This window comes from Piliocolobus tephrosceles, chromosome 8, assembly GCF_002776525.5.
Source record: "Piliocolobus tephrosceles isolate RC106 chromosome 8, ASM277652v3, whole genome shotgun sequence".
Lineage (NCBI taxonomy): Eukaryota > Metazoa > Chordata > Mammalia > Primates > Cercopithecidae > Piliocolobus > Piliocolobus tephrosceles.
Window position 1 is genome coordinate 5,348,755 of NC_045441.1, and position 17,894 is coordinate 5,366,648.

At 53.2% G+C, this 17,894-nt stretch overlaps 1 protein-coding gene across 5 annotated transcripts in view; it reads right to left on the reverse strand.

Annotated features, from left to right (window-relative positions):
• Window positions 1–17,894, reverse strand: part of TNRC18 (trinucleotide repeat containing 18) — a 123,150-nt gene that overhangs the window by 87,542 nt on the left and 17,714 nt on the right. For 4 of the 5 annotated variants that reach the window (XM_023197877.2, XM_023197881.2, XM_023197879.2 and 1 more), the window contains one exon: window positions 4,083–4,238. In XM_023197877.2, the coding sequence (XP_023053645.2) occupies window positions 4,083–4,238 (156 nt within the window). Of the gene's footprint in view, window positions 1–4,082; window positions 4,239–6,689; window positions 6,908–17,894 lie in introns of those variants that run through there. The other variant, XM_023197880.3, reaches the window with a different exon arrangement.

A 17,894-nucleotide genomic window follows, 5' to 3' on the forward strand; every position in this document is an offset into this window, starting at 1 on the left:
TGGGAGGATGGGGTCTCCAGTCCCCACAGGAAGAGGATCAGAATGGATCCAACTGGCAGGGCCCAATAACAGTCTACCAAACATGACCGAGAGCTTTGCCACTGTCCTCCTCAATTAAACCTCAGAAACGACCTACGAGGAAGAGACTTAAATGTCCTTACTTTAAAGATGAAAAAATTCAGAGAAGGCCACTTGCCCAAGGAGATACAGCAGAGCTGCCTGGCTTTGGACCGAGGCCATCGAACCCTGCAGCCAGGACTCTTAACCTCAGCCTAACATGGGCCCTTTCTCTGCTGTGTGACCCCAAGCTGGTCACTTGCCTTCTCTGAACCTCAGTGGACCCAGCATCTTCAGCTGCTGGGTCTCTCAGGCAGGAGCTGCCAGGAAGGAATTCCTCCCACCAAAGATCCTCCCCCCCCCCCCCAAGGCCCCCCCCCCCCCAGCAATGCCCAGCATCAGGACCTGCTGACTTCAACTATTCAGAATTTTTTGTTTGTTTTGTTTTTTTTGGAGACAGAGTCTTACTCTGTGACCCAGGCTGGATTGCAGTGGCAGGATCTCGGTTCACTGTAACCTCCGCCTCCTAAGTTCAAGAGGTCCTCCAGCCACAGCCTTCTGAAGAGCTGGGATTACAGGCGCCTGCTACCACACCCGGTTAATCTTTGTATTTTTAGTAGAGACGGGATTTCACCATATTGGTCGGGCTGATCTCGAACTCCTGGCCTCAAGTGATCCGCCCACCTCAGCCTCCCAAAGTGCTGAGATTACAGGTGTGAGCCACCACATCCAGCTCAGAATATTTTAAAAATAAGAATAAACAGAAATGTCCTTTGCAGGACAAAGAAGGAAAGGGTAGCCATGGAGAAAGGAAAAGTCACCTAAAAGAGCACACAGAGGCCAGGCATGGTGGCTCGCACCTTTAATCTCAGTGCTCAGGGAAGCTGATAGGGGAGGGCTGCTTTAGCCCAGGAATTTGAGACCAGCCTGGGAAATACAGCAAGACCCCATCTCTATTTAAAAAAAAAAAAAAAAAAAAATTTAAAAAAGTTTTTTTTTTTTTTTTGAAACGTTGTCTCGCTCTGTCGCCCGGGCTGGAGTGCAGTGGAGGGATCTCGGCTCACTGCAAGCTCCACCTCCTGGGTTTACGCCATTCTCCTGCCTCAGCCTCCCGAGTAGCTGGGACTACAGGCGCCCACCACCTCACCCGGCTAGTTTTTTGTATTTTTAGTAGAGACGGGATTTCACTGTGTTAGCCAGGATGGTCTCGATCTCCTGACCTCGTGATCCACCCGTCTCGGCCTCCCAAAGTGCTGGGATTATAGGCTTGAGCCACCTCGCCTGGCCAGTTTTTTTTTTTTTTTTTTAAAGGACACACAGAATGGCAGCCCCAAGAGGCAGGCAGGTGCTAGGGTGTTGGGTAAGGGTCCTGATTCTCTGCCCGAGCCCAGTCCTATGGGATCCCAGGCCTATTAGAGATCTCTCAGGGACTCAGGTATCCCATACCTTGTCGCCCTGCTGACGCCAGGGATGCAGGACCTGTCCCTGGCCCACTGGGCCGATGTCTTCTCTCCAGCACTGCCTTGTCAATCGTGCCATTGACAACGCCCACAAACAAAAGGGCTACCTGATACCTGTTCTCTCATCCAATCATTAAAACAGCACTCCCCGGCTGGGCACGGTGGCTCAAGCCTGTAATCCCAGCACTTTGGGAGGCCAAGACGGGCGGATCACGAGGTCAGGAGATCGAGACCATCCTGGCTAACACGGTGAAACCCCGTCTCTACTAAAAAATATAAAAAACTAGCCGGGCGTGGTGACGGGCGCCTGTGGTCCCAGCTACTCGGGAGGCTGAGGCAGGAGAATGGCGTAAACCTGGGAAGCGGAGCTTGCAGTGAGCTGAGATTTAGCCACTGCACTCCAGCCTGGGCAACAGAGCGAGACCCCGTCTCAAAAAAAAAAAAAAAAACAGCACTCCCCGCTGGCGTGGTGGCTCACGCCTGTAATCCCGGCACTTTGGGAGACCAAGGTGGATGGATCACGAAGTCAAGAGTTCAAGACCAGCCCAACCAACATGGTGAATCCCCGTCTCTACTAAAAATACAAAAATTAGCCGGGTGTGGTGGTGCACACCTGTAATCCCAGCTACTCAGGAGGTTGGAGGCAGGAAAATCGCTTGAACCGGGGAGGCAGAGGTTGCAATGAGCCGAGATCGTGCCACTGTACTCCAGCCTAGGCGACAGAGCGAGACTCCATCTCAAAAAATAAAAAAGATTTTAAAAATACAACCAATAAAAAACAAACAACAAAAAAAAAACAGCACTCCCACACGGGCACCAGGTCTCTGCTCTCCCGTCTGTAAAATGGACCTAACGGGCTTAATAGACCAGGCACAGTGGCTCATGCCTATAATCCCAATACTTTGGGAGGTCAAGGTAGGAGGATCACTTGAGCCTAGCAGTTCAAGACCAGCCTGGGACACATGGTGAAACCCCGACTCCACCAAAACAAAATACAGTAGTTGACTGGGCGTGATGGTGTGCACCTGTAGTTCCAGCTACTGAGGAGGCTGAGGTGGGAGAATGGCTTGAGCCTGGGAGGCGGAGGTTTCAGTGAGCCGAGATTGCACCACTGCACTCCAGCCTGGGTGACAGAGTGAGACCCTGTCTGTAAAAATAAGGGCCTAACAGTCCCTCCCCCAGGCAGGGCTGGCTCTGAGGCTGAAGTGAGCTGAGTGTGCACTAGGCTGTGGTAAGCACCCTGTGTTTGTGGTCATTACTAGGATTTGTTGGCCAAAGAGCAAAGGAAGTCTCAGGGAGAGAGAGGTAAAGAGCTGCTGGCAGATAGGCCCGAGAGGCAGGCTCTTCTCGTCCAGGCACCTGCCTTGGCTGGTTAAAGTGGGAGGCTCAGGTGGGACCCCAGCCTAGAAGGCCCCCTCTCTGCAGGCCAGACACCCTCGTGCCTGGATTCAGATGCCTTCCCCAGAGTGTCCAGGAGGAGCAGACTCACTGACCTCATCTGTACAACGGGTAAAGTACTGTAAGGACTGGATAGGGTCCTGTGGCTGGGGACGCCTCTGGCTGAACCTGTCTCCTCCTGGGCTGAACACAGTAGCCACAGGATTCGGGATGACGGCGAGCACTCGGTTGGACCTGACCCCACCGGAGGAAGGGGAGGGACAGTGGCTGGGGAAGGCCGGAAGAGCCCTAAGCCTGCAGCAGGAGCTCCAGGGCTGCAACCTTCCAGGAACCACGAGCACCTACAGGACACCTGGGAGGAGGGAGGAGTAAGGAGGAAGGAGGTACCTAGCGCCCAACATCCAGAACCTGTCAAAGGAGGAGAGGAGGAGCTCAGACGTCCCCAGGCCCATTCCTTTGCAGGCAGAGAATGAAAGTGAGGCTCTAGAGAAATCCAGAATCTGCTCATGGCCGGGGGGAAGCCAGGCCTGCAGAGCTCCTACATTGAGGGGCATGGCTGCAGAAACGCAAAAGAAGAGGCCCCAACAGCCCCAGGTCCCCAGGCTACGGGATTTTTTTTTTTTTTGTAGAGATGGGGGTCTCGCTATGTTGCCCAGGCTGGTCTCGAACACCTGCCCTCAAGTGATCTTCTCACCTCAACCTCCCAAAGTGTTGGGATTACAGCTGTGAGCCACCACGCCCGACCTGCTCCTATAATTATTAATAAGCCTACTGTGCACCAGGGATACAGTGCTGAATAGATCAAACCAGGCCCTGCACTCAGGGCTCACTCCGGTGGGAAAGTGGGGTTCATGAAGGATCAGATAATCTGTCGTCACAAGCGAGTGATGGAAGGGGGTGGGGAAGAGGGGGTCATTGAGCTGAGCTGGAGGAGGAATGGAAGGTGGTCTGTGGCATGGGGTGTCAGGCTGGAAGGAGAGGGAACAGCTCATACAAAGGCCCTGTGACTGTGACAACAGGAAGCCCTGAGCGTTTGAGAAATGACAGGGAGGCCAGGTGACCTGGGGCCCACCAGCCCCAGCTCAGTGATGACAATAGAGGGGCATATGAAGTGGCCAGAGTGGCTGGGACGTCAGCCCTCAGCCCCGACCCCAGCATGCTCCTTACCTTCATGGGCGTGGGCGGCCCACAGCTGCACCATGGGCAGGTTGCTAGGGGTTGGGGAGCGGAAGGAGAGGTCAGAGGGCAGTGGCACCGGGCTCCCATGGGATGAGGCCGAGGGCCCCATCCCGCTGGCCACAAAACTGCCCAAGAAGGCCTCGCCTGCAGAGAGAAGTTGGGAGGACCGTCAGGTAGCCAGCCAGGCCAGCGCCGCCACCCCAGCCACCACCCCGAGACCCCCGCCTCTCCCCAACTGTGTGGAGCTGATGCTGGCCAACTGACCAAAGAGGGTTTCCCTGCTCTGGCTCCACCCCTGGGCCGCAGGATGGGCTGGGTCAACCCAACCAGACCCAGGGCTTGAGAAAGCACAAGACGGCAAGAAGCCTCCAACAGCAGACCCTCAGCCCTCGGCACCCCGCACCCTCGGAGGAGGGCCTTCCACCCCTGCCACCCAACCAGCCCAGATCCGGCGTGGCACCGTTCCCCCCATCTGCAGGGGGAATCCTGAAGTTGGTGGGGCACTGGGACTCCCAGAGGCCACAGGGGAAGGTGGTGGCGGACTCACAGGCAGGTGGCTCATATGCTGAGCTCTGCAGGCTGAGAGGATACCCACCCTCCAGCCGGAGAATGACCTCCCACGGCAGCCCTAGCCAGCCCCATGTGCCCATTTAACAGACAAAGAAAGTGAGGCTCAGAGATGGGAAGTGCCAGGTCACACAGCCAGAAAGCAGGGACTTGGCACCACGGAGCCACAGCGGCTTAGGGAATGAATCTGTGAATGGAGTGGCAGAAATGGGGGCCACTAAGGGAGCCCCATCAAGGGCAACCCCTCCAGACAGCAGGCCTCACACACCTGGGGTCACTGCCAATAGGGGCCACGGGGCTGACTGCTGCTCAGAAAAATGATGGAAATCAGCTGGGGCCTGGGTGGAAGCCACAGCCAGCCCCGCCATGCCCCACGTGGGCAGGCCCACATCAGACAGGGTGCCTCCCAGCTGCCACCACCCAGGGCACTGTCCCACAAGCCCCAAATGCCACCCCTCTAAGGAAAGACCCTGGCAGGCCTCTGGGTCACAGGTCAGAGAGAAGCATGCAGGCCCTGGGGCAAGGCGCTTCCCTTACCAGGTCTCAGTTTGCGTATCAACAAAATGGGGATAAAAATGCCTTCCTTTGGGAACGACAAGGAAGGAAGCATATGTTTAATCACAGTAACAACATAATGAGGCCGGGCGCGGTGGCTCACGCCCATAATCCCAGCACTCTGGGAGGCTAAGGCGGGCGAATCACGAGGTCACGAGTTAGAGACCAGCCTCGCCAACATGGTGAAACCCTGTCCCTACTAAAAAGACATACAAAAACATTAGCTGGGCATGGTGGCGGGCACCTGTAGTCCCAGCTACTTGGGAGGCTGAGGCAGGAGAATCCCTTGTACCCAGGAGGCGGAGATTGCAGTGAGCCGAGATCGCACCACTGCACTCGAGCCTGGGTGACAGAGTGAGACTCCCTCTCAAAAAAAAAAAAAAAATTAGCTGGGTTTGGTGGCAGTCACCTGTAATTTCAGCTACTCAGGAGGCCGAGGCGGGAGAATCACTTGAACCCAGGAGGCGGAGGTTAGTCAGCTGAGATCATGCCACTGCACTCCAGCCTGGGTGACAGAGTGAGACTCCATCTCAAAAAAAAAAAAAAAAATATATATATATATAACAATAAATAATGACAACAGGCCAGGCAAGGTGGCTCTCGCCTGTCGTCTCTGGAGGCTGAGGCGAGAGGATGGCTTGAGCCCAAGAGTTGGAGACTGCGGTGGGCTGTGAGTGAGGTTTTAACACTGTACTCCAATCCAGGCCACAGAATGAAGACCTGGACTCAAAATATAAATAACAACAACCATAACCAGCCATGGCACCGATTCTCTAAAAGCTGGCATCTGGCATGCACCAGGCACCGTGCAGGTGATTTCAAACCCTCCCAGCAACGCCCTCAGGTAGGTGGCAGCAAAGCCAGCCCCCAGCGGAGGGATTCCGTGTGTACCCTAGAGCCACCTCCTTTAAGTCCCTGTGTTGCAGACACTGTTTACAGGTGGCACGGATAAGTTATGTGGCTTTCCAGGAGATGCGGGCTCCCAGATGGCCCCGGTCCAGCCTGTGGGAGCTCACAAGCCCAAGTCCAGCCTGTGGGTTGCCAGTGCCCCCCGGCTCCCCAACAAAGGGCCTGTATACAAGGGCTCAGTGACCGCCCAAGTCCTTCTGATCAAGGCCCAGCCTGTGGACAGTGTGAGGCCAGTAGCGGCCCCTGGCGCGCCGGGCCCGGGTCTTCCCGGAGTCGGGTTGCTTGGGAATGCAGCCCAAAGGGTGTGGTAAACTCCGTCTGAGGCTAAATACCAGCACGAGACCAAGAGTCAACAAGTACCATAAGGGATCCCAGAATATCCAACCCAGCTTCTTTGGGGTACATGTGGGGAAACTGAGGCAGAGAAGGGCAGGGCCTCCACCTTGGGCCCCCGAGACAGGAGTGGGCAGAGCAGTAGGGGGTGCCCTCTGACCACATGCCCTGTCACCACCGCCCCATGTCCGGCCCCCAACACTCCAGTCCAGCTAGGCCCAGCCCCCTCACCGGACTCCAGCGCCAAGCCCTTGGGCCCCAGGGCCTCGGTGGCCAGTCAGTCCATCCATGCGGCCCAAGCCGGGGCAGCAGGGCCTCTGAGCCCTGCCGAGCCCCGGGCTTCCGCCTTGCTGTGGCAGGCGGATGGGTAGAAGGCTCCGGAAGCCAGCAACCAGGGTTTGCGCAAGAGCTTACATCAGCCGCCAGCTCTTCCTGCCCCAGGCTGCACGGAAGCCTAGCGGCCCAGGCCGGCCCCTGCCTGGGCTTGTGAAACCCGCCCAGCAGCACCCAGGCCCGGATGCCAGCCAACGGCTCCTGCCAGCCACAGGGCTCAACGGCACCCAAAGCCCCTCCTCCCAGGCTGGGCGGGGCAGACAAGGAACCCCCAGCATCCCCAGCAAGTCAGTGTCATTCTTAGGGCCTCAGTTTGCAACTCTGTAAAATGGACACACGATCCCTACTCAGCTAGGGCAATGAGGCAGCACCCGCCCATCCCCCGCCCCCATCTCTCTCTCCAGAACAGACATATTTCTCCCTCGTCACATCCCCGTGCCTGCCCGCTTTCCTGCCTGGCCCCTCAGGCACGAGCTCCCAGGCCTCCTAGAACCCTCCCCCTTCACTCCCACCTCGGGCCTCCCTGGGCCCCAGAGAAGCCCCCAACAACCACACGACCCAAGCAGGCCCCAAGTGACACTGTGACCACCCACGGCCCCTCGGAAACAGATCTGCCAGCCTCCTTGTGTATTTCATGCCTCTGTCTTCCCCAGAGTTCCCTCCCTGAGAACGGGGACTATCTGCCTTACTTCCTGCCATATCACAGTGGCTGGAACCTGCCACCTGTGACCTGCCACCCAGGACATACTTCTATTTGGGATTACCCGATTGCTAACTGTTGTTTCTTTTTTTAGAGACAGGGTCTCACTCTGTTCACCCAGGCTGCTCCATCACAGCTCACTGCAGCCTCCAACTCCTGAGCTCAATCAATCCTCTAGCCTCAGCCTCCTGGGTAGCAGGGCCCACAGGCACACATCATCAGGCCCAACTAATTTTTGTTTTCTTTTTTTTTTCTGAGATGGAGTTTCAACTCTTGTTGCCCAGGGTGGAGCACAATGGCGCGATCTCAGCTCACCACAACCTCCGCCTCCCAGGTTCAAGCGATTCTCCTGCCTCAGCCTCCCAAGTACCTGGGATTACAGGTATACACCACCACGCCCGGCTAATTTTGTATTTTTAGTAGAGATGGGGTTTCTCCATGTTGGTCAGGCTGGTCTTGAACTCCCAACCTCAGGTGATCCAACTGCCTCATCCTCCCAAAGTGCTGGGATTACAGGCATGAGCCACTGTGCCTGGCCACCCAGCTAATTTTTTTCTTTTTATTTTTTTCAGAGATGGGGTCTTGCTATGTTGCCCAGGCTGGTCTCAAACTCCAGGCCTCAAGCAATCCTCCTGCCTTGGCCTCCCAAAGTGCTGGAATTACAGGCGTGAGCCACCACGCCCAGTCTTTTTTTTTTTTTTTTTTTTTTTTTTGAGACGGAGTCTCGCTCGATTGCCCGGACTGGAGTGCAGTGGCCGGATCTCAGCTCACTGCAAGCTCTGCCTCCCGGGTTTATGCCATTCTCCTGCCTCAGCCTCCCGAGTAGCTGGGACTACAGGCGCCTGCCACCTCACCCAGCTAGTTTTTTTATTTTTTAGTAGAGACGGGGTTTCACCATGTTAGCCAGGATGGTCTCGATCTCCTGACCTCGTGATCCACCCGTCTCGGCCTCCCAAAGTGCTGGAATTACAGGCTTGAGCCACCGCGCCTGGCCGACTTTTTTTTTTTTTTTTTTTTTTTAAGACAGGGTCTCTCTCTCTTCATCCACACTGTAATGCAGTGGCTCAATCATGGCTCACTACAGCCTCCAACTCCTGAGCTCAGTCAATCCTCTAGCCTCAGCCTCCTGGATAGCAGGGCCCACAGGCACACACCACCACACCCAACTAATTTTTTTCTTTTTCGCAGAGATGGGATCTTGCTGTGTTGCCCAGGCTGGTCTCAAACTCCTGGCCTCAAGCAATCCTCCTGCCCTGGCCTCCCAAAGTGCTGGGATTACAGGCGTGAGCCACCACACCCGGCCATAAATGAGATTTCCAGTGTTTCCAGGGCCAAAGCAAAGAAATTCACATTAGGACGAGGAGAGGGTCAAGGCATCCCGCAACCCACAAGAGAGGCTCTAAAATAAACTCTAGGGAAGCACAGGCCATCCTGCCTTGTCTCCTTGTATCTCTACACCACACCCCAACCCCCCACAGTGCCCCCCTACCCCACCCACTGCTCACACCGACACCCAAGGACCGAGCAGTTGCCATCCCCCCATTTCACCAAGAAGGGTGCAGGCCGCAGGGTGTCAGGGTGCACTCAGAGTTAGGCCCAGAGCTCACTAGCCTCTCCAAGCACTTGGTTGGAATCCCTCATGCCAACCTGCGGTATGGGGGTCTCCCTGTGTCCCGCCCTAGGATGAGCTCAAGACCTGGCTCCCCAAATCAAGTAACTGGCTGCCGCCTGCTCACCCCGGTAATTATCTCACCAGACACCCTAGAAGCTAAGACCAGTGACTGTCAAAACCTAAAACACAAAGCTGGGCACAGTGGTTCACACCTGTAATCCCAGCACTTTGGGAGGCCGAGGTGGGCGGATCACTTGAGGCCAGGAGTTCAGCCTGGCAGACGTGGTAAAACCCTATCTCTACTAATAATACAAAAATTAGCTGGGCGTGGTGGCACACACCTGTAATCCCAGCTACTCAGGAGGCTGAGGCAAGGGAATTGCTTGAACCCAGGAGGCGGAGGCTGCAGTGAGCCGAGATCACGCCACTGAACTCCAGCTTGAGCGACAGTGCGACACTGCGTCTCAAAAAAAAAAAAAAAAATCCTAAAACACACAGCCGGACACGATGGCTCACACCTATAATCCCAGCACTTTGGGAGGCCAAGGCGGGCGGATCACTTGAGGTGTCAGGAGTTCGAGACCAGCCTGGCCAATATGGTGAAACACCCCCCATCTCTATTATAAACACAAAAACTAGCTGGACGTGGTAGCAGGCGCCTGTAGACCCAGCTACCTGGGGAGCTGAGGTGGTGCAATCATGACTCACTGCAGCCTCAACCTCCCAGGCTCAAGCAATCGCCCCACCTTTGCCTCCTGAGTAGCTGTGACTACAGGCATGCACCACCATGTACAGCTACTTTTTATTTTTTTTCATAGAGTCAAGATCTCATTATGTTGCCCAGTCTGGGGTCTAGAACTCCTGGACTCAAGCGATCCTCCTACCTTGGCCTCCCAAAGTGCGGGGATGACAGACCTGAGCCACTGTGTCTGGTCTATAATTACTGTTATTATTTATGGTTACAAATCCTGGAGCTCAGAGAAGCTAAGCACCTACTACAACGTCAGAGTCCGTGACTGCTTCTAGCGAAATGCCATTTGTCCTTGCTTAAAATAAAAATTCAGGGCTGGGAGTGGTAGCTCATGCCTGTAATCACAGCACTTTGGGAGGCAGAGGCGGGCGGATCACCTGAGGTCAGGGGTTCTAGACCAGCCTGACCAACATGGTGAAACCCCATCCCTACTTAAAATACAAAAATTAGCCGGACATGGTGGCATGTCACTATAGTCCCAGCTACTCAGGAGGCTGAGGCAGGAGAATTACTTGAACCTAGGAGGTGGAGGAGGGTGCAGTGAGCCGAGATCACACCACTGCACTCCAGCCTGGGCGACAGAGTGAGACTCTCTCTCAAATAAATATTCAATTTTGAAACCACAGATAGATGGTGATTACACAGGATGAGTACACCAAATACCACTGAAGGGTGCAGTTTGAAATGGTTAATTGTATACTATGTGAATTTCACCTCCATGAAAAAAAAATGCAAGCTCTAGCCCGGTATTGTGGCTCACACCTTTAATCTCAGCACTACCTGAGGCCAAGATGGGCAGATCACTTGAGCCCAGGAGTTCAAGACCAGCCTGGGCTGATAAAGACTCTTATCTCTACGAAAAAAAAAAAAAAAATACAAAAAAATTAACCAGGTGTGGTGGCGCACGCCTGTAACCCAGCTACTCTGGAAGCTGAGGTGGAGGATCGCTTGAACATAGAAGGCTGAGGATCGCTTGAACACAGAAGGCTGAGGCTGCAGTGAGCTGAGATCGCGTGCAGCCTGGGAGACAGAGCAAGACCCTGTCTCAAAAAATATATATATTAAAAATCAAAACTAAGGCCAGGTGCAGTGGGTCACGCCTGTAATGCCAACACTTTGGGAGACCAAGTGATCCACACACCATGCCTGGCCCAGCAATGGAATCTTCCCTTTGCAACCGCAGAGTTGCTGGGGACCCTTCCAGAAACTGTATAGTGGGCACCTGAAGTCCTCCCTGGTTCGAGTCAGGGCGGGAGTTTGCATGTGATCATGGTGATGATGACATCAGTTCCTTGCACAGCAAAGAACGGGAAGGCTTTGTCACTGTCAATGGGCTGGTCCAGAGCAGCTCCAGCCCACCTCTGCACCCCGCCCTGAATCAGGTCCTCCCTCCAGATACAGGGAAGACATGCACACTCCCACCTGTCTATACCCTAACTCCCTCACGCCCTTCTCTTATAGCTCAGCCTTCCCTAACTGCCTTTTTAACGTTGCAATTTACCCCACCACGCCCTTTCCTGAAATGTTTTTCTCCAATGCCTATCACCTGTTATCACAGGTGTTAGTTCCTTATTGTCTCTGCCCACTTAAGACAGTAAGTTTTTCTTTGAAAGGGTGTCTGCTGCCTGTTGAAAGGAAAGCACCCAGACAGTAAACAATTGGGCGTTGCTCTGTACCAATAAAACTTTCTTTATAAAAACAGGACGTGGGCCACATTTGGCCAGACTACTCACCCCAGCATTACTAGACGTGCTACAAGTTATTTTCTATTCCCAGTCCTATGCTGCACAGAGGAGGTACTCAAGTCGTATTTATGGTAGGAGCTGGGCACTGTAGCTCATGTCTATAATCTCAACACTTTGGAAGGCCAAAGTGGGAGGATAACCGGGAGTTTAAGAGCAGCCTGGGCAACAGAGCAAGACCCCATCCCAAAAAAATTTATTTTAGGACAGGTGCAGTGGCTCATGCCTGTAATTCCAGCACTCTGGGAGGCCAAGGCAGGCAGATCACTTAAGGTCAGGAGTTTGAGACCAGCCTGGGCAACACAGTGAAACTCCATCTTTACAAAAATTAAAAACAATTAGCTATGCATGGCGGTGTGGGCCTGTAATCCCAGCTACTCAGGAGGCTGAGGTGGGAGGATGGCTTGAGCCCGGGAGGCGGAGGTCACAATAAGCCGAGATCGCGCCACCACACTCCAGCCTGTGACAGAACAAGACCCTGTCTCAAAAGCACACACACACACACAAAAATCAGAAAATAATATTTATGCCACCAGGCGTGGTGGCTCACGCCTGTAATCCCAGCACTTTGGGAGGCAGATGCGGACGGATCATCTGGAGGTCAGGAGTTTGAGACCAGCCTGGCCAACATGGTGAAACCCCGTCTCTACTAAAAATATAAAAACTAGCCGGGCGTGATGGTGGACGCCTGTAATCCCAGCTACTCCGGAGGCTAAGGCAGGAGAATTGCTTGAACCCAGGAGATGGAAGTTGCAGTGAGCCAACACAGTGCACCCGCACTCCAGCCTTGGCAACAGTGAGACTCAGTCTCAAAAAAAAAAAAAAAAAAAAAACCACAAAAAAAAAAGAAAAGAAAATAGTATTTATGGTGTGGAATGGGGCGAGGTCCTGACTAGCTGGAGGAAGGGAGCCCAGGCATTCCCTGCAGGTTTCTCTGGGACCTGCTTCTCTACCCTGTGCTCCCCACTCCTGTCAACTGGGAGAGGGACTGGTGTCCCTTCTACAGATAAGGAGACTGAGGCTCTGACTCCCAAACCTACACTTCTCCACTCAGCCGCACCCAGACAGAGCAGAAGCATTCATCAGGCTTAGGCAGCACATTTCCTTTTTTTTTTTTTTTTTTTTTTTTTTGAGACGGAGTCTTGCTCTGTCGCCCGAGCTGGAGTGCAGTGGCCAGATCTCAGCTCACTGCAAGCTCCGCCTCCCGGGTTTACGCCATTCTCCTGCCTCAGCCTCCCGAGTAGCTGGGACTACAGGCGCCCGCCACCTCGCCCGGCTAGTTTTTTGTATTTTTAGTAGAGACGGGGTTTCACCGTGTTAGCCAGGATGGTCTCGATCTCCTGACCTCGTGATCCGCCCGTCTCGGCCTCCCAAAGTGCTGGGATTACAGGCTTGAGCCACCGCGCCCGGCTAGGCAGCACATTTCCAATCCCAAACAGCCCTTCATAATCAAACACGTAACATTTAATCTTCACTTTTTTTTTTTGAGACAGAGTTTCGCTCTTGTTGCCCAGGCTGGAGTGCAGTGGCGTGATCTCGGCTCATCGCAAATTCACCTCCTGGGTTCAAGCAATTCTCCTGCCTCAGCCTCCCGGGTAGCTGGGATTAAAGGCATGTACCACCAGGCCCAGCTAAATTTGTATTTTTAGTAGAGATGGGGGTTTCTCCACGTTGTCAGGCTGGTCTCAAACTGCCGACCTCAGATGATCCGCCCACCTCAGCCTCCCAAACCACCTCGCCTGGTTTATCTTCATTTTTAAAAACATCTTGACCTCTCACAACAATTGCATCCCAGACTGCACAGTGTGGTGGCTCACACCTATTAATCCTAGGACTTTGGGAGGCCGAAGCAGGAGAATCGTTTGAGGCCAGGAGTTCAAGACCAGCCTGGGCAACCTAGCAAGACCCCCATCTATACAAAAAAACTTTAAAAATTAGCCAGGCTTAGTGGTACACACCTGTAGTCCCGGCTACTCGGGAGGGTGAAGGCGGGAGGATCATTTGAGCCCAGGAATTAGAAGTGTTGAGCTATGATTGTGCCACTGCACTCCAGCCTGGGCAACAGAGTGAGACACTGTCTGTTGAAAAAAAAAAAAAAACCTGCATCCCTTAAGATGTCAACAGACGATGAGAGCATCTTCACAGACTTAACCAAACCAGAATTGTCACCCAGAAAGACATTATTCTGGCCCCAAGCACTGACAGGTGACGTACAAACTTCCAAGATAGCAGCTAAAAATCCTGCAAGGACCCTCTAGATAGCATGACCATCAAACTGCCACGGATCCCCAGATCCAGAGAATTCTGTAATATCTAAGCCAAAGAATGGGTTATCACTCTGGCTGTATAAAGATTCTCACAATGCTGCAAGAATCCCTGGTAGTGGCCAGGCGCGGTGGCTCATGCCTATAATCCCAGCACTTTGGGAGGCCAAGGTGGTTGGATCACGAGGTCAAAAGTTCAAGGCCAGCCTGGCCAACGTGGTAAAACCCCATCTCTACTAAGAATACAAAAATTAGCTGGGTGTGGTGGCAGGCACCGGTAATCCCAGCTACTTAGGAGGCTGAGGCAGGAGAATTGCTTGAACCTGGGAGGCGGAGGTTGCAGTGAGCTGAGGTTGTGCCACTGCACTCCAACCTGGGTGACAGAGCAAGACTCTGGCTTGAGGAAAAAAAAAAAAAAATCCCAGGCAATTTGAAAGAGAGAACCTGTCAATGGCCAAACTCCATCGAAATTTCAACGCCATTAGCATTGCAAAGAAGTTTTAAAACAGTGATGTCATTTCCATTCCATCAAATCAGCAAATTTTTGCTTCTAGTTGTGGAGGGCGCTGGGTGGTTATAGCTGCCCGGGGAAGGATGACAACTGAGCCAATTCATCTCCAGCTTTTCGAAAACAAATCCGCAAGGCTTACCGAGGACTGCAGGGGCCCAGACCCACTTCTGGGGATCCCTCCTAAGGAAACAGGCAGACCTACCTACTGGGACGCTCGCTGCAACCAAAATGATCTGCAGATTCCATGTAATCCCCATCAAAACCCCAGCAGCGCATGCACACTTGTGTGTAAAATGAAAAGGTGTCTCTAAAAAGTATACAGAAACGGCGGGGCACGGCGGCTCAGGCCAGTAATCCTAGCACTTTGGGAGGCCAAGGCAGGCAGATTGAGCTCAGGAGTTCACAATCAGCCAGGACAACACGGTGAAACTCTGTCTCTACTAAAATACAAAAAAAAAAAATAATAATTAGCTGCGTGTGATGACGTGCGCCCGTAGTCCCAGCTATTTGGGAGGCTGAGGCAGGAGAATTGCTTGAACCTGGAAGGCGGAGGTTGCACTGAGCCGAGATTGTGCCACTGCACTCCAGCCTGGGCGACAGAGTGAGACTTTGTCTCAAAAAAAATAGTATACAGAAATTAGGCCGGGCACAGTAGCTCACACCCATAATCCCAGCACTTTGGGAAGTTGAGGCAGGAGAATCACTTGAGCTCAGGAGTTCAAGACCAGACTGGACAACATGGCAAAACCCCGTCTCTACTAAAAATACAAGTTAGCAAGGGCCAGGCACTGCGGCTCACATATGTAATCCCAATACTTTGGGAGGCCGAGATGGGTGGATCACTTGAGGTTAGGAGTTTGAAACCAGCCTGGCCAACGTGGTAAAACGCTGTCCATACTAAAAATACAAAAATCAGCCAAGTGTGGTGGTGCACACCTGTAATCCCAGCTATTCAGGAGGCTGAAGCAGGAGAATCCCTTGAACCTGGGAGATAGAGCTTGCAGTAAGCCGAGATTGTGCCACTGCACTCCAGCCTACGCAAAGAGCAAGACTCTGTCTCAAAAATAAAAATAAAAATAAAAAGTATACAGAAATCAGGCCAGGCACAGTGGCTCATGCCCGTAATCTCAACATTTTGAGAAGCCAAGGCAGGAGGATCACCTGAGCTCAGGAGTTTGAGACCAGTCTCGGCAACATCACGAGACCTTGTTTCTATTTTAAAAAATAGAAAAGTACGCAGACGCGGAAATCCAGAACTCGAACATATATTTGTATACCCATGTTCACAGCATCACTATTCACAATAGTCAAAGGGTGGAAATTCCGAACCCACGTGTCCATCCATGAATCGATAAACAAAATGGGGTCCATCCAGCCAGTGGAATATTATTCAGCCCTAAAAAGGAAGGACAATCCAATACATTCTACAACATGGATGTACCTTGAGAACATGAAGCTGAGTGAAATAAGCCAGACATAAACAACAAATACTAGGGCCAGGCGCGGTGGCTCACGCCTGTAATCCCAGCACTTTGGGAGGCTGAGGCGGGCAAATCACTTGAAGTCAGGAATTGGAGACCAGCCTGACCAACATGGTGAAATCCCATCTACAAAAAATACAAAAAATAGCCCGTCGTGGTGGCAGGCACCTGTAATCCCAGCTACTCAGGAGGCTGAGGTGAGAGGATTGCTTGAACCCAAGAGGCGGAGGTTGCGGTGAGCCGAGATCGCGCCACTGCACTCCAGCCTGGGTAATAAAGCGAGATTCTGTCTCAAAAAAAAAAAATTTTTTTTTAATTTTTCAAAAAACAAATACTGTGTGTCATTCCACTTTTGAGGTACCTACAGTACTCACATCCGTAGACACAGAAAGTAGAGGCCGGGCACGGTGGCTCACGCGTGTAATCCCTGCACTTTGGGAGGCAGAAGCAGGCGGATCGCCTGAAGTCAGGAGTTCGAGACCAGCCTGGCCAAGAGGGTGAAACCCGGTCTCTACTAAAACTACAAAAATTAGCTGGGTGTGGTGGCAGGTGCCTGTAATTGAAGCCACTCAGGAGGCTGAGGCAGGAGAGTTACTTGAACCCAGGAGGCGGAGGTCGTACTTAGCCAAGATCGTACCACTGCACTCCAGCCTGGACAACAGAGCGAGACTCTGTCTCCAGGGGGAAAAAGAAGAAAAAGAAAAGAAAAATTAACCAAAAAGCAAAAAAAAAAAAAAAAGACAAATTCCTATTAACACCCCCATCTCCCTGCCAGCCCCCAGTGTTCCTGCAGGGAGCTAGGGCCTTGAACCCCTCACCTCCCACTGTGGGACCTGGGGTGGGCATCTCACACTCTGAGCCTAAAATGGCAAGGTTCTGTGTCCTGGCCTCGCAGGGACGTCTGCGGCACCCCACCTCCCCTCAGGTGACAGAGCTCAAGACTGGGGTGTGGGACAGGGGCTCACCCTGCACGTCCTTGGCACTGCGGCTGGGCCATCGGACCCGTGGCCACTGCCACCATCCTGGAGCTCCCATCGGCGCAGAAAAGAAGCAGGTGAGAGTCCGAGGCTGCAGTCTCCTCCAAGCTATGCTGGGACCAGAACCAGGACCAAGACTGCAGTAGCCACCAGCCCAGATCAACCTGCTTCGACCCTGCCCCACCAGGAGGGCCTGGGGGATGGCCCCAGGGAGAAGGGAGGCCCATCCCAGCCTCCTCACCCCATCCCAGCCTCCTCACCCCATCCTGCCCCTCCTACACCTCCAGCCTCCACTCCAGCGGAAAGCCATCTCTGACCTCCCCACCAGGTGAGCAGAGTTCCAAAAACTATCCATCAAGCTGGGCTCCCAGTTACTCCCCACCTGGGACCACAGCACGAGCCTGCAATTCTGGCTTAATCCCAGTCCCTCCCCAATCCTCAAATATGGGCAGGGACTCTGTCTTGCTCCAATCAGGTACCCAGCCCACAAAATAAGTGCTCGAATTTAAATAAAGGGAATCCCAAAGGCGGCCAAGAAGAGGTCAAGGCCTCAGGCCAGCCAATGATATGCAAATACGTCCATCTCAGCCTTGCCCCTAGGGCTCCAGACTTTCTCAATTCTCAAGCAATCACAAAGGATTTCCCCAGTGATTGGTTTCCCCCCTACGGAGACTCCACCTCCCAGGGTGGAAAAAGAGGTAGGGGTGGAGGACCTTCTAGTAACTGCTCCGGCAAAAGCTAGAACACATCAGATGCCTCTTAGCAGAGACAGAAGAACCACGTCTCCCAGGCAAAGTAGCAAGAGTGTGAGCCTACAAGAGACTGCATGGTGTTTGATCTTTACAAATCCTTTCCCAAACACCAGAACCTCACAAAAATGACAGTAATACAGTTTCAAAAGGAACGAAAGTAGCCGGGCGCAGCAGGGGCAGATCACGAGGTTAGGAGATCGAGACCATTCTGGCCAACATGGTGAAACGCCATCTCTGCTAAAATTTAAAAAAATGAGCTGGGCATGGTGTGCGCGCCTAACCCGGGAGGCGGAGGCTGCAGTGAGCTGAGATA